Source organism: Salmo salar, chromosome ssa20 (assembly GCF_905237065.1).
Source record: "Salmo salar chromosome ssa20, Ssal_v3.1, whole genome shotgun sequence".
Taxonomy (NCBI): Eukaryota; Metazoa; Chordata; class Actinopteri; order Salmoniformes; family Salmonidae; genus Salmo; species Salmo salar.
Window position 1 is genome coordinate 67,145,490 of NC_059461.1, and position 14,512 is coordinate 67,160,001.

Below are 14,512 nucleotides of genomic sequence, written 5' to 3' on the forward strand. Positions count from 1 at the left end.
TCACAAACAGGGGAAGCAAGGCTGCACTGTGCAGCCATTGCTCAAGGTTCAACTTCTGTTCATTTTTACCTGGCATGATGACAAAGGAGCCTTGGGGCTCCATAGCAACCAGGCAGGCGCTGAGGATGCTGGGAGTGTCTGCGGCAGAGATGCCACACATCCTGCAGGTTTCCTTGAGGCGCTTGCTGAGAGACTGCAGGTTCCTCCTGCTCAGTAGAATACTCCAGTCTGGAACACAGAGGGAGACAGGGAGGATGTCATCAGTCAGGGCACAACAAATCATGTACAACTCACTGTATATACACACACTCCATGAACAAAAGTATGTGGACACCTGCTCTAACATCTCATTCCAAAATCATGGGCATTCATTTGGAGTTGGTCCCCCCTTTGCTGCTATAACAGCCTCCACTCTTCTGGGAAGGCTTTCCACTAGATGTTGGAACATTGCTGCAGGGACTTGCTTCCATTTAGCCACAAGAGCATTAGTGAGGTCAGGCACTGATGTTGGGCAATTAGGCCTGGCTCACAGTCAGTGTTCCAATTCATCCCAAAAGGTGTTCGATGGAGTTGAGGTCAGGCCTTTGCCAGTCAAGTTCTTCCACACCAAATCAACAAACCATTCTGCATGGACCTCTCTTTGTGCACGGGGACATTGTCATTCTGATACATTAAAGGGCCTTCCCCAAAATGTTGCCTCAAAGTGGAAGCACAGAACTATCTAGAATGTCATTGTATGCTGTAGCGTTAAGATTTTCCTTCACTGGAACTAAGGGCCCTAGCCCGAAACATGAAAAACAGCCCCAGACCATTATTCCTCCTCCACCAAACTTTACAGTTGGCACTTTGCATTGGGACAAGTAGACTTCTCCTGGCATGCACCAAAACCAAATTTGTTCTCCGGACTGCCAGATGGTGAAGCATGATTCCTTACTCCAGAGAACATGTTTACACTGCGCCAGAGTCCAATGGCGGTGAGCTTTACACTGCTCTAGCCAACACTTGGCATTGCATGGTGATCTTAGGCTTGTGTGCGACTGCTCGGCCATGGAAACCCATTTTATGAAGATCCCGACGATTGTGTCTTGTGATAACGTTGCTTCCAGGCGCAGTTTGGTAGTGAGTGATGCAACAGAGAACAGATGATTTTAACGCGCTACACACTGCAGCACTTGGTGGTCCGGTTCTGTGAGTTTGTGTGGCCCTTCCACCTTCTACACACTTACAGTTGACTGGGGCAGCTCTAGCAGGGCATAAGTTTGACAAACTTACTTGTTGGAAAGGCGGCATCCTATGACGGTGCCACGTTGAAAGTCACTGAGCTCTTCAATAAGGCCATTCTACTGCCAGTGTTATCCTATGGAGGTTGCATGGCTCTGTACTCGATTTTATACACCTGTCAGCAACAGGAGTGGCTGAAATGGCGGAATCCACTAATTTGAAGGGGTGTCCGTGTCTCACACACAGTCAAACGTTTGAACACACCTACTCATTCAAGGGTTTTTCTTTATTTTTATTATTTTCTACATTGCAGAAGTGAAGACAACAAAACTATGAATTAACACATGGAATCATGTAGTCACCAACAAAGTGTTAAACAAATCAAAACATTTTATATTTGAGATTCTTCAAAGTAGCCACCCTTCATGACAGCTTTGCACACTCTTAGCATTCTCTCAACCAGCTTCATGAGGTAGTCACCTGGAATGCATTTCAATTGACAGGTGTGCCTTGTTAAAACCTAATTTGTGGAATTTCTTTCCTTAATGCGTTTGAGCCAATCAGTTGCGTTGTGACAAGGTATGGGTGGTATACAGAAGATAGCCCTATTTGGTAAAACACCTATTTGGTAAAAGACCAAGTCCATATTCAAAATGGCAAGAACAGCACAAATCAGCAAAGAGAAACGAAAGTCCATCATTGACTGACCTTCATGTCAGAGTAATCTGGAAAATATCAAGAACATGACATTTCTTCAAGTGCAGTTGCAAAAACCATCAAGCACTATGAAGAAGCTGGCACTCATGAGGACCGCCACGGGAAAGGAAGACCCAGAGGTACCTCTGCTTTAAAGGATAAGTTCATTAGAGTTACCAGCCTCAGAAATTGCAGCCCAAATAAATGCTTCAGTTAAAGTAACAGACATCAACTGTTCAAATCGCTGCAAAGAAATCAGTACTAAAGGCCACCAATAAGAAGAAAGAGACCTGCTTGGGCCAAGAAACACAAGGAATGGACATTAGACAAGTGGAAATCTGTCCTTTGGTCTGATGAGTCCAAATTTGAGATTTTTGGTTCAACCGCTGTGTCTTTGAGACGCAGAGGTGGTGAACGGATGATCCCCGCATGTGTGGTTCCCACCGTGAAGCATTGAGGTGGTGGTGTGGGGGTGCTTTTCTGGTGACAGTGTATGATTTATTTAGAATTCAAGGCACTTAACCAGCATGGCTACAACAGCATTCTGCAGCGATACGCCATCCCATCTGGTTTGCACTTAGTGGGACTATCATTTGTTTTTCAATAGGACAATGACCCAAAACACACCTCCAGGCTGTGTAAGGGCTATCTGACCAAGAAGGAGAGTGCTCAGCCTATGTGGCAACTTGTTCAAGACTGTTGGAAAAGCATTCCAGGTGAAGATGGTTGAGAGAATAGCAAGAGTGTGAAAAGCTGTCAAGGCAAAGGGTGGCAACTTTGAAAAATCTAAAATAAATTAATTTGCATACCACTTTTTTGGTTACTAAATGACTCCATAGGTTTAATTTCAAAGTGTTGATGTCTTCCCTATTATTCTACAATGTAGAAAACAGTAAAAAAAGAAAAACCCTTAATTGAGTAAGTGTGTTCAAACTTTTGGCTGGTTCTATCTATCTATCTATATATATATATATATATATATATATATATATATACACACACACACACACACACACACACACACACACACACACACACACACCCTCAAAAAAATAAAGGGAACACTTAAACAACACATCCTAGATCTGAATGAAAGAAATAATCTTATTAAATACTTTTTTCTTTACATAGTTGAATGTGCTGACAACAAATTCACACAAAAATAATCAATGGAAATCCAATTTATCAACCCATGGAGGTCTGGATTTGGAGTCACACTCAAAATTAAAGTGGAAAACCACACTACAGGCTGATCCAACTTTGATGTAATGTCCTTAAAACAAGTCAAAATGAGGCTCAGTAGTGTGTGTGGCCTCCACGTGCCTGTATGACCTCCCTACAACGCCTGGGCATGCTCCTGATGAGGTGGCGGATGGTCTCCTGAGGGATCTCCTCCCAGACCTGGACTAAAGCATCCGCCAACTCCTGGACAGTCTGTGGTGCAACGTGGCGTTGGTGGATGGAGCGAAGCATGATGTCCCAGATGTGCTCAATTGGATTGAGGTCTGGGGAATGGGCGGGCCAGTCCATAGCATCAATGCCTTCCTCTTGCAGGAACTGCTGACACACTCCAGCCACATGAGGTCTAGCATTGTCTTGCATTAGGAGGAACCCAGGGACAATCGCACCAGCATATGGTCTCACAAGGGGTCTGAGGATCTCATCTCGGTACCTAATGGCAGTCAGGCTACCTCTGGCGAGCACATGGAGGGCTGTGCGGCCCCCCAAAGAAATGCCACCCCACACCATGACTGACCCACCGCCAAACCGGTCATGCTGGAGGATGTTGCAGGCAGCAGAACGTTCTCCACGGCGTCTCCAGACTCTGTCACGTGCTCAGTGTGAACCTGCTTTCATCTGTGAAGAGCACAGGGCGCCAGTGGCGAATTTGCCAACCTTGGTGTTCTCTGGCAAATGGCGAACGTCCAGCACGGTGTTGGGCTGTAAGCACAACCCCCACCTGTGGACGTCGGGCCCTCATACCACTCTCATGGAGTCTGTTTCTGACCGTTTGAGCAGACACATGCACATTTGTGGCCTGCTGGAGGTCATTTTGCATGGCTCTGGCAGTGCTTCTCCTGCTCCTCCTGGCATAAAGGCGGAGGTAGCGGTCCTGCTGCTGGGTTGTTGCCCTCCTACGGCCTCCTCCACGTCTCCTGATGTACTGGCCTGTCTCCTGGTAGCGCCTCCATGCTCTGGACACTACGCTGACAGACACTGCAAACCTTCTTGCCACAGCTCGCATTGATGTGCCATCCTGGATGAGCTGCACTACCTGAGCCACTTGTGTGGGTTGTAGACTCCGTCTCATGCTACCACTAGAGTGAAAGCACCACCAGCATTCAAAAGTGACCAAAACATCAGCCAGGAAGCGGTCTGTGGTCCCCACCTGCAGAACCACTCCTTTATTGGGGGTGTCTTGGTAATTGCCTATAATTTCCACCTGTTGTCTATTCCATTTGCACAACAGCATGTGAAATTTATTGTCAATCAGTGTTGCTTCCTAAGTGGACAGTTTGATTTCACAGAAGTGTGATTGACTTGGAGTTACATTGTGTTGTTTAAGTGTTCCCTTTATTTTTTTGAGCAGTGTGTGTGTATACATATATATACACACAGTTGAAGTCAGAAGTTTACATACACCTTAGCAAAATACATTTAAACTCAGTTTCACAATTCCTAGTAAAAATTCCCTGTCTTAGGTCAGTTAGGGTCACCACTTTATTTTAAAAACGTGAAATGTCAGAATAATAGAAGAGAGAATGATTTATTTCAGTTTACATACACTCAATTAGTATTTGGCAGCATTGCCTTTAACTTGGGTCAAACGTTTTGGGTAGCCTTCCACAAGCTTCCCACAATAAATTGGGTGCATTTTGGCCCATTCCTCTGACAGAGCTGGTGTAACGGAGTCAGGTTTGCAGTCCTCCTTGCTCGCACACGCTTTTTCAGTTCTGCCGACAAATGTTCTATAGGATTGAGGTCAGGGTTTTGTGATGGCCACTCCAATACCTTGACTGTTGTCCTTAAGCCATTTTGCCACAACTTTGGAAGTATGCTTGGGGTCATTGTCCATTTGGAAGACCCATTTGCGACCAAGCTTCAATATATCCACATAATTTTCCTTCTCATGATGCCATCTATTTTGTGAAGTGCACCAATCCCTCCTACATCAAAGCACCCCCACAACATGATGCTTCACGGTTGGGATGGTGTTCTTCGGCTTGCAAGCCTCCCTCTTTTTCCTCCAAACATAACAATGCTCACTATGGCCAAACAGGTATATTTTTGTTTCATCAGACCAGAGGACATTTCTCCAAAAAGTACAATCTTTGTCCCCATGTGCAGTTGCAAACCGTAGTCTGGCTTTTTTTATGGCGGTTTTGGAGCAGTGGCTTCTTCCTTGCTGAGCGGCCTTTCAGGTTATGTTGATATAGGACTCGTTTTACTGTGGATACAGATACTTTTGTACCTGTTTCCTCCAACATATTCACAAGGTCCTTTGCTGTTGTTCTGGGATTGATTTGCACTTTTCGTACCAAAGTACGTTCATCTCTAGGAGACAGAACGAGTCTCCTTCCTGAGCGGTATGACGGCTGCGTGGTCCCATGGTGTTTATACTTGCGTACTATTGTTTGTACAGATGAACGTGGTACCTTCAGGCGTTTGGAAATTGCTCCCAAGGATGAATCAGACTTGTGGAGGTCTACAATTGTTTTTCTGAGGTCTTGGCTGATTTCTTTTGATTTTCCCATGATGTCAAGCAAAGAGGCACTGAGTTTGAAGGTAGGCCTTGAAATACATCCACAGGTACACCAACAATTGATTTAAATGATGTCAATTAGCCTATCAGAAGCTTCTAAAGCCATGACATAATTTTCTGGAATTCTCCAAGCTGTTTAAAGGCACAGAAATTTGTGGAGTGGTTGAAAAAAAAGTTAATGACTTCAACCTAAGTGTATGTAAACATCCGACTTCAACTGTGTGTGTGTGTGTGTGTGTGTAATATATATCTACACACACACACACACACACACACACACACACCTCTCTGTGTGGCATACCTCGTAACTCTCCGTGGCCCATCCTGCCCAGGCGGCCAATCACCACCCTCCAGGGAAGTGATGTCACCTGCACCAAGCCTAGACACCACTCCCACAGCTTCTGCAGGCCCAGTCGTCTGGCTGACCCCTTTTTCCTCCGAGCTCTTTACAGAGGACACAACAAAGTCACAAAAGAGACAGATTCTGAATTGAATTTAAGTGTCTACCATTTGACATGCGTGTCACTGACCTGTTTGGCACGTCAATGCTGATGATGCATGTCTCCAGCAGCTCTCCTGATTGGTCAGTACAGGAGGCCAGGAGCCAGCGCTGGTCATGCGACAGGCAGTAGCCCACAAACAGCACATTGTACTTCTGAGAGGCCTCTCCGAAAGTCTCCCCCAGCTCTGTCTGCTTGTCCTTGATGGGCGCCAGGATGAACGGTGGTGTGTACAAACGCAGACACTCCGGCCTCTGCAAAGGTGTGAAAGTCAAAGGGTCAGACCAATGGTTCCTTATGTGTCACTTAGCAAGCTGCATTTAGTAAGCCATTTTGATTTATTCAACCGAGCAGTGGTCTCTTGGATCATCAAGGTATATGCAAGAAGTTGCCAAAGACCAGGATGTTATGTTAAACAAACCATTCACATTGTGACAAGTTTCTAGAACTGATAAGCAGTCAATCAATCCATTAATAATATTTGTGAGGTTTTAGTGCAGTTTCCGATGTGTTGTTTACCTCTGAGCTCCTCAGTGCCATGTCGATGGCCAGGCCAGGGCCAAAGCCCGTCAGAGCCTTGATGTTGGTGTTGCTGGGGAGGGGCCGTCTGCACTGGGTGAACACCGAAAAGGCCAGGGACTTGAGGTGCTGACCATAGAGATGGCGCTCATCAATGCGCACTGGCTGCAACAAGTACTGGCAGGGAATGATCTGACCGACACAACAAATAGTTAGAAACCGCCGTTTTAACCACACCAAACCCATAGGTGTTTGGCTATTTTGACAAGTTATCTCAATGTGCTGAACATAAATATGAATGGTCTGCAGTCTGGCTACATGTGTCAAGTTCTCCATTACCTGCACAGACACAGAGTTTCTGATGTGAGACGGCAGGAACTGGAGCATCTCCACATAGCAGCGCAGCAGACCCAGCGTCCACACACTGGAGTGGGTGTCCCTCTCCCCGTCCTCGTAGCTGAAGGGGTCCACGATGTAGACCACAATGGCCGGGGGGAACGTCACTGCATGGGACTCTCCGTCTGTAGGGACGCCAACCTTCTCTCTCTCCAACGTGCTATAGAGAGAGAAGCACTTGGGTCAAAGGTCAAACAACCAATAATCAACTAGCTTTATGTATTAGATTAAAGACATTTAGCAGGCCAAATGTTCTCTTCCAGACAAGCCGTGGATAAAAATGGGCGAGATGGGTAAGGTCGTAATTCAGCCTATTCCAAGTGCGTGTAAATTACAAACTCAGGGCTACAAGTGGTGCTACAGAAAATCAGTGTGACTAAACCAGAGGATGTCAGATGGTGAGGGTACATACGTCTCCACGGGCTCAGTGGTGGCCTGGGGCTGGTTGGCAGTGGGGCCATTCTCTCCTGTGGTCTGAGCACCCGACTGGGGCCCGTTCTGGGAGACGCTGCCCTGCAGGCCTGATGTCCCGTATGGTGTGTAGGAGCTGGGCTTGGCCGAGGGCATTCCTACCCCCCCTATCCCTCCCACTGCCTGGGTGCCTATGGTGGAGGAGGGTGGGGTGCTATTGGTAGGCTGGCCAGTGCTGCTGCTGGTGGAGTTCTGGGGGCCTGAGGAGGGGGTGGTGGAGCAGGGAGACTGGGAGGAGGAGGACTGGGGGGAGGCCACAGTGGGGCTGCGCTGGTTCAACAAAGAGCTGTCCAGAGACTGCTCAGCCAGGTATGGAGCTGAGGAGAGTAACAAAAATGTTGAGAAAAAGAAGACCAATGTCAGATATTAAGAGACTCCCAACTTGCCTTTGTAGAAGCCAAAACAAAAACTATAAACACAAAAGAGATCCCAGCTTTTATTCAGTACAATCTCCTGAAATAGAAGATGGCAATCTAATGAACGACGTACCCAGGTCATGCCGGCACACTTGGGCGTAGAGTTTGAGTTTGCTGAAGGCCTCGCTGTTCCCGTTGCTGCTGGCCATCTTGAGGAACCAATCACTGAGGGGCTGCTCTGCCAGGTTCCTGCCCTCTGCCGTACCAACCCGCAATATGCCATCTGCATGAGTCTTACAGATTGGTCTGTGCTGACCCAGGCGACAGGCCTGCAAAGAGAAAAACATGGGTAAACATACCAATTTTCTTAAACATTTATATTTTATTAGACTATGGGGGGAGGGGGGGGGGGGTGTCTATCTGCTTACCTCGTACACGGCCGTAAGGTCCTTGAAGAAGCTCTTAGCCCCGCGGAGCAGAGCCTCGTTCTCAGGACAGACGACTACATATCCCACGTCCCTGTGGGAGCCAAAGGGGTCCAGCAGCAGCTTCTCCCAGTAAGGCAAGCCGAAGGGCGACAGCACCACAAAGTCATACTCATAGCCCACCAGGAAGGTAGGGATGGGCAGGGGCTCTGGAGACTCGTCAGTGCCTAATGGTTCAGAGAGGGACAGTCAGACTCATTGCAAAGTTTAGTTAAGGGCGGCAGGTAGCCTAGCAGATAAGAGCATTGGGCCAGTAACTGAAAAAAATGCTTTGTGTAAACTTAAACCAGATATAAAGTATGTAGAAAAGACAATGGACCTATATATTCTTTTAATAATATTATTTGAGAACTAACAAAATAAAAGCTAGACAATCAAGGTGAATTACATTTAGAAAACAATGCATTTTGTAGTATGGATTTTGTCATTATGTTGGAGCAAAATAACACAGCATTAACCAAGGCAAAATGCATGTAATTGCAGGAAATAAGATTTAAAAGGGAAAAAGATTCTCAGCTCCATGCAGACATTTACAGAATTGAAAGAATTCTCTTCAATTCAGCTGTGCCGAAAGGCCACCACCTAAGCCCCTTTTTGATACAGAAAAAGCCCGGGATGCATTCATCTTTAAGTAGTATTATTATTATCCTTGTGTTTACCGTAGGATCCCCTGCCGGCCATCTTGTGAAACTGCTGCCAGGTGAGAGGTCCCTGAACTCCCCAGGACCGTATGCTCCTCTTCTTCTGGATGGCATCCTGGAGTACAGGCTGGAGGGAGAGCAACACCCGCAGCACGTCCTGAGAGAACAGCCTGCTCACTTCTGCAGCTGGACGGGGAAACAGAGGGTGGGAGGGATCAGCATCATACAAACACACATCCAACCAAGAAGACTGAGTTTCACATAAGAGTAGGAAGAAAGGAAAAGAAGGAACAAGAGCAGGAGGGAAAACAAGTTTGTGCATTGTCAATGAGTGAAGGAGCGGACTCACCTTTGCGTTTTGGCCAGTTGTGTAGACACGTACTCTTAACCAGTGCCTCGTCCACCTTGCCTCCTGACATGTTGTCCATGAACTGCCGGCCATGCTCCAGAGCCATGTAGCAGTCGTTATAGCAGTCCCTCTCCTCCACCCGTAGAGAAGAGCGAGAGGGGCCTGAGGACAGAGCCCTGGGGTACTCCACCCCAGCCATGGGGGAGAATGGGTTGGTACACTGGTCCTGCAGCAGAAGGATGAGCTCGTCTGGGGGCCTCTCTTTGGGGTTGCCAGTCCTGTGAAGGGAGGCAGCGTGCCGCTCCTGGAAACGCCTCTCAGAGTCCCGGCCAGCGTCCGAGTCGCGCCCCACCACGTCCAGCTCGTCCTCCAGGAAGAGCCCAGCCGAGCTGCCATAGCGGCGGTTGACCACGGCGCTGAAACCGCAGGTACAGGGGTACTGGGCCTCGCCGTTGTCGTTAAGATACACGCCCACGTCTGCGCCACGGATGTTCATGTTGCACACGCACACGCAGCAGCTGTCAAAGTTACAGTCCTTGAAAAGGTTCATGACGGACTCGGAGAGGATGAGGGTGACGTAGAGGCTATGGGCCTCAGGGATGGAGGGCACGGTGGCTGGCTCCACTGAACTGAGAGGTCGGCAGGTGGAAGGGGTGGAGGCGGGCGAGTAGAGGTCAGAGTTTTCGTATTTGAGTGATCCCTGGACACTGGCTGGCCCTCTTGGGGTGCGTGGGGTACGGGGAGTGCGTGGGGTGGGGGCGGAGAAGCGTGGTGTGGCCGGGGAGGGCAGGATGCCCATGCCGCTGTTGCTGGGTGGGGCACTGTTGGACATGAAGGGCGTGTGGGTCTGAGGTGTGTAGCTCTGGTAATCTGGCTCAACACTGGGGATGTTACTGAAATAGGGAGACAACAGCACAAACATTAAAACCCCTGACACACAAGTGGGTACATGAGACTTGTATAATTCAAGGGGACCAGTCTGATTGGTTACCCGTCTTTGGTGAGGAGGCCCATGGATGGCACTGGGGGTATCAGCTCCAGTTTGCCCATGGTCCAGCTGGGTGTGTAAACACAGTCCTCTGGCAGCTTGATGGGCATCATACACTGACTGGGCAGCATCTTCAGCGGAGCAAACATGGAGCAGCCCGTGAATGCCTTGCATGCCTCCGACTTGTAAACAAACGAGAAGTCCTGAAGGCAGATGGGGGAGAGAAGGAAAATAAGCCACTATAATACTTCAGCAAGTCTAAGCTTAGAGAAAGTATTGAAGCTGACAACAGCATGACTAGACAAAGAGTATGTTAAATAAGACAGTCTTTTCCACCCCCCCCCCCCCCCCCCAGAAAGAAAATACCTTACACTACGAGCACTTTGCTGATACCCTGTACTTACTATGACATGTGGTTGTCTCACCAAGCTATCCTTAGATGAATGCACTAACTGCAAGTCATTCTGGATAAGAGCAACTGCTAAATGACTAAAAGTTTGTAAAATCGAGACCCTCCACACTACACTGAAGTTAAAGGCCCATTACAATCAATATTTTTATTTTCCTGCGTTTTAGAAATATTTCCACACCATGAGGTTGGAATAATATTGTGAAAATGATAATGCCCTTTTAGTGTAAAAGCTGTTAGAAAAGACCACATGAAATTTCTGTCCGTTTTGGTGGGATGGAGTTAGCGGCATTGCTTGGGGACGTCACCAGGCGGTATAAGTCAGTAGACCAATAAAGTTTCAAACCTCTCTGCCAATAACGGCCATTTTTCAGATTACATATCCCTCCCATTAGGCCCCACACGCCGACCACTCCGACAGTCCTAGCAAAATTCTTGCTTGAGAAATTGCTCTGGCAATTTGCTAAGACGCCATGTTTATTTTTGACCATTTTAATAGAAAACAATAAAAGTACTTAATTATTACCCAGAAATGATTTTAAATCAAGATAAAAACAACTGCATTGGGCCTTTAAGATACCTTGATCTCAGAGGGCTTGGGGCTGCAGAAGCCTTCCTCCACCTCCATCTTGTAGTGGCTGCTAAACTGGCTCCCATCCAGCAGAGTGAGGCCCAACCCACCCTCCAGGCCACCGTAGTCCTTCCCCCCAGTGTTCATGGGGGAGTAGCCCATGATGTGCTGTTCTAGAGAGGGAGGGGTGGGGAACATCTTGTGCAGGTCAGCAGAGCCTGCGGACAGGAAGGTGAACAGAGGAATCACCCTATTGTTTGGTAAACTAATGTAGGATACAGTGATGACCTAAAGAGGAACTTAGGGAAGGAATTGGAGAAAGTGAACATACTTATGCAGGACAGAGGGTCCAGATTTGATGTTTTGTGTTCCTTACTGCCAAACTTGTCTCCATGTACTCCTGCTCTCCTGGATCCAGGCTGTTGGGGACGATCATTTTAAAAAGGCTTTGAACAGAGAGCTTTTATAAGACTTTACACAATGTTCTGTTAACAAAGTATCAACTTAAGATATGGAAACGGACAAAAGGATATGTAACCCAAACAATGTTGTCCCCCACGTAGATGAGAACTACAATGCCTTCAGAAAGTATTTATACCTCTTAACTTATTAAAAATGTTGTTACAGCCTGAATTCAAAATGGATAAAAGAGGGTTTTTTGGCCCACCCATCTACACACAATACTCCATGACATAGTGAACAAATGTTTTGAGAAATGTTAGCAAATGTATTAAAACTGAATTACAGAAATATCAAATTTACAAGTATTTACACCCAAGTCAACACTTCGTAGAAGCACCTTTGGCAGTGATTACAGCTTTGAGTTGCCCTGGGTATGTCTATCAGTTTTGCACATCTGGATTTGGGGATTTTCTCCCATTCAAGATTTACTCAAGCGCTGTTAAGTTAGATGGAGAGCAGCAGTGAACAGTAATCCTTCCACAACAGATTTGCAATGGGATTCAAGTCTGGGCTTTGGCTGGGTCACTCAAGGACTTTCACATTCTTGTTCTGAAGCCATTCCAGCGTTGCTTTGGCTGTATGCTTAGGGACATTGTCCTGTTGGTATGTAAATCTTCGTCCTGTCTAATGTTGTTTGCGCTCTAAAGCAGGTTTTTAAATCAAGGATTTGCCTGTATTTGGCTCCATTCATTGTTCCCCTATCCTTACCAGTCTCCTAGTCCCTGCCGCTGAAAACCATCCCCATAGCATGCTGCTGCTACCACCATGCTTTACAGTAGTGGTGGTGTTAGACGGGTGATAAGCTGTGCCTGATTTTCTCCAGACATAGCATTTTGCATTCAGGTCAAAGAGTTACATTTTTTGTCTCATCAGACCACAATATTTTGCCTTATGCTCAGTCTCTTTCATGTGCATTTTTGCAAACTCCAGGTGTGCTGTCATGTGCCTTTTTCTCAGGAGTGGCTTCCATCTAGCCACTCTCCCAGAAAGCCCAAATTGGTGAAATGCTGTAGACTGCTGTCCTTCTGGCAGGTTCTCCCATCTCAGCCAATGAACTCTGTAGCTCTGTCAGGGTGGTCATTTGGTTCTTGGTCACCTCCCTTGCCTAGGTCCTTCTTGCCCAGTTTGGACAGACGGCCAGCTCTAGGCAGAGTCTGGATAGTTACATATTTTTAAAATTTCCCAATGATGGAGACCACTGTGCTCTTGGAAACTTTCAACACTGGAAATGGTTTTATAACCTTCCCAGATATGCTTCATCACAATTATATCTCAGATCTAAAGACAGTTCCTTGGACTTCATGGTATAATTTCTGTTGTTAAATGTACTGTTAACTGTGGGACCTTATATAGACAGGTCTGTTTCTGCCTAAAACAATTTCATGGACCACAGCTGGACTCCAATCAAGTTGTAGTACGTCTCAAGGATGATCAAAGGAAAGTTGATACGCCTGAGCACAATTTGGACTGTTAAAGCAAAGGACTGTATTTCATTTAAGAAATTTGCTCAAATCTATAAAAACATGTTTTCACTTCGTCAGTATGGGGTAACGTGTGTAGATGGGTGAGAATTTTTATTTAATCCATTTTGAATTCAGGCTGTAACGCAACAAAATGTGTATTACGTCAAAGGGTATGAATACTTTCTAGAGGCACTGTATACTCTACTGACCGCTAGCTCGTCTTCGTCTGAGTTGAAGAGGTTGTCCAGATCGTTGATGGACACAGCCAGGTCTGTCTCATGGATGAGGCTGGTGGAGGGTATAGGCTTTCCAGCCGCACCCTGACCATCTGCACACACAAAGGAAGTGCCGTCAGTAACCACTCTGGATGACCATTTTATTGACATTCCACTCGTAGTTTTATAGGAGTGATTTAAAAAAAAAAAGTATTCAACAATAAAAGGAGGAAATGCTCACCATCTGCTGAAGTCCCACTGCCATCGTCACCCTAAACAAACACCAGCGTAAAAAAATGTGTTATTCTCTTGGCATCTGCTACATCACTGGCTCCCAACCAGGGGTTACTTGGTCTATCCACAGTGGGTACTTGAGAAGACCAGAAGCTTACTGGTAAAATGTACATGGATACTTCAGGGGTACTCCAGGCAGAGCAAAATTCAGTTAGTGGTACAGTAAGCAAAAAATGTTGGGAACCACTGTGCTACATCATCCCATAAGAAAAACAGTGGCATACACATGTCAACTGAACTAACAAATCCAACCACATTAGGTAGGATTAGGAAAAGGGTGTAGGGATAACTATGGAATTAATTCTTAGAAACTCATGTTTGATACTCACCTTGTGTCTCTTGCTGGTCTCTCTCTCCGAGCCTGGTTTGTCCTTCTTGTCAGTGAAGGTGAACTCCTCGTCTCCCTCCACGAAGGCGTAGGGGTCTGGCTCCTCCTCCTGGTCCTCATCAGCCATGGCAGCTGCCAGGTGGCTGTTCCTCCTCTGGGTGTAGGTTCTCACCAGGTCGTCAGACACCTTAAGAGGCCTGCCAGAGCCAGACATCAACCTGGGAGGAGACAATGTTACGTAGATGTTCAGCAATCATGTGAAAGGAGGGGAAACTGCATATATAATGCTCAAAGTGGATGTACAGAGAGGGAGAACCCAAATATCTATCATAGCCACTCATCACCTTGGTGCTTGTAGTAAGGTTTATCATTACATCTTGAAAGA

At 46.7% G+C, this 14,512-nt stretch overlaps 1 protein-coding gene across 1 annotated transcript in view; it reads right to left on the reverse strand.

Annotated features, from left to right (window-relative positions):
- Positions 1-14,512, reverse strand: part of LOC106581132 (mediator of RNA polymerase II transcription subunit 13-like) — a 31,887-nt gene that overhangs the window by 3,807 nt on the left and 13,568 nt on the right. The window contains exons 10-25 of the mRNA XM_014162953.2: positions 14,129-14,345; positions 13,747-13,777; positions 13,500-13,618; positions 11,697-11,784; positions 11,375-11,583; positions 10,389-10,588; positions 9,398-10,290; positions 9,067-9,234; positions 8,351-8,574; positions 8,056-8,251; positions 7,508-7,883; positions 7,039-7,255; positions 6,700-6,891; positions 6,211-6,434; positions 5,982-6,124; positions 70-228 (exon numbers count right to left, since the gene is read on the reverse strand). Coding sequence (XP_014018428.2) covers positions 70-228; positions 5,982-6,124; positions 6,211-6,434; positions 6,700-6,891; positions 7,039-7,255; positions 7,508-7,883; positions 8,056-8,251; positions 8,351-8,574; positions 9,067-9,234; positions 9,398-10,290; positions 10,389-10,588; positions 11,375-11,583; positions 11,697-11,784; positions 13,500-13,618; positions 13,747-13,777; positions 14,129-14,345 — 3,656 coding nt within the window. The remainder of the gene's footprint in view (positions 1-69; positions 229-5,981; positions 6,125-6,210; positions 6,435-6,699; positions 6,892-7,038; positions 7,256-7,507; positions 7,884-8,055; positions 8,252-8,350; positions 8,575-9,066; positions 9,235-9,397; positions 10,291-10,388; positions 10,589-11,374; positions 11,584-11,696; positions 11,785-13,499; positions 13,619-13,746; positions 13,778-14,128; positions 14,346-14,512) is intronic.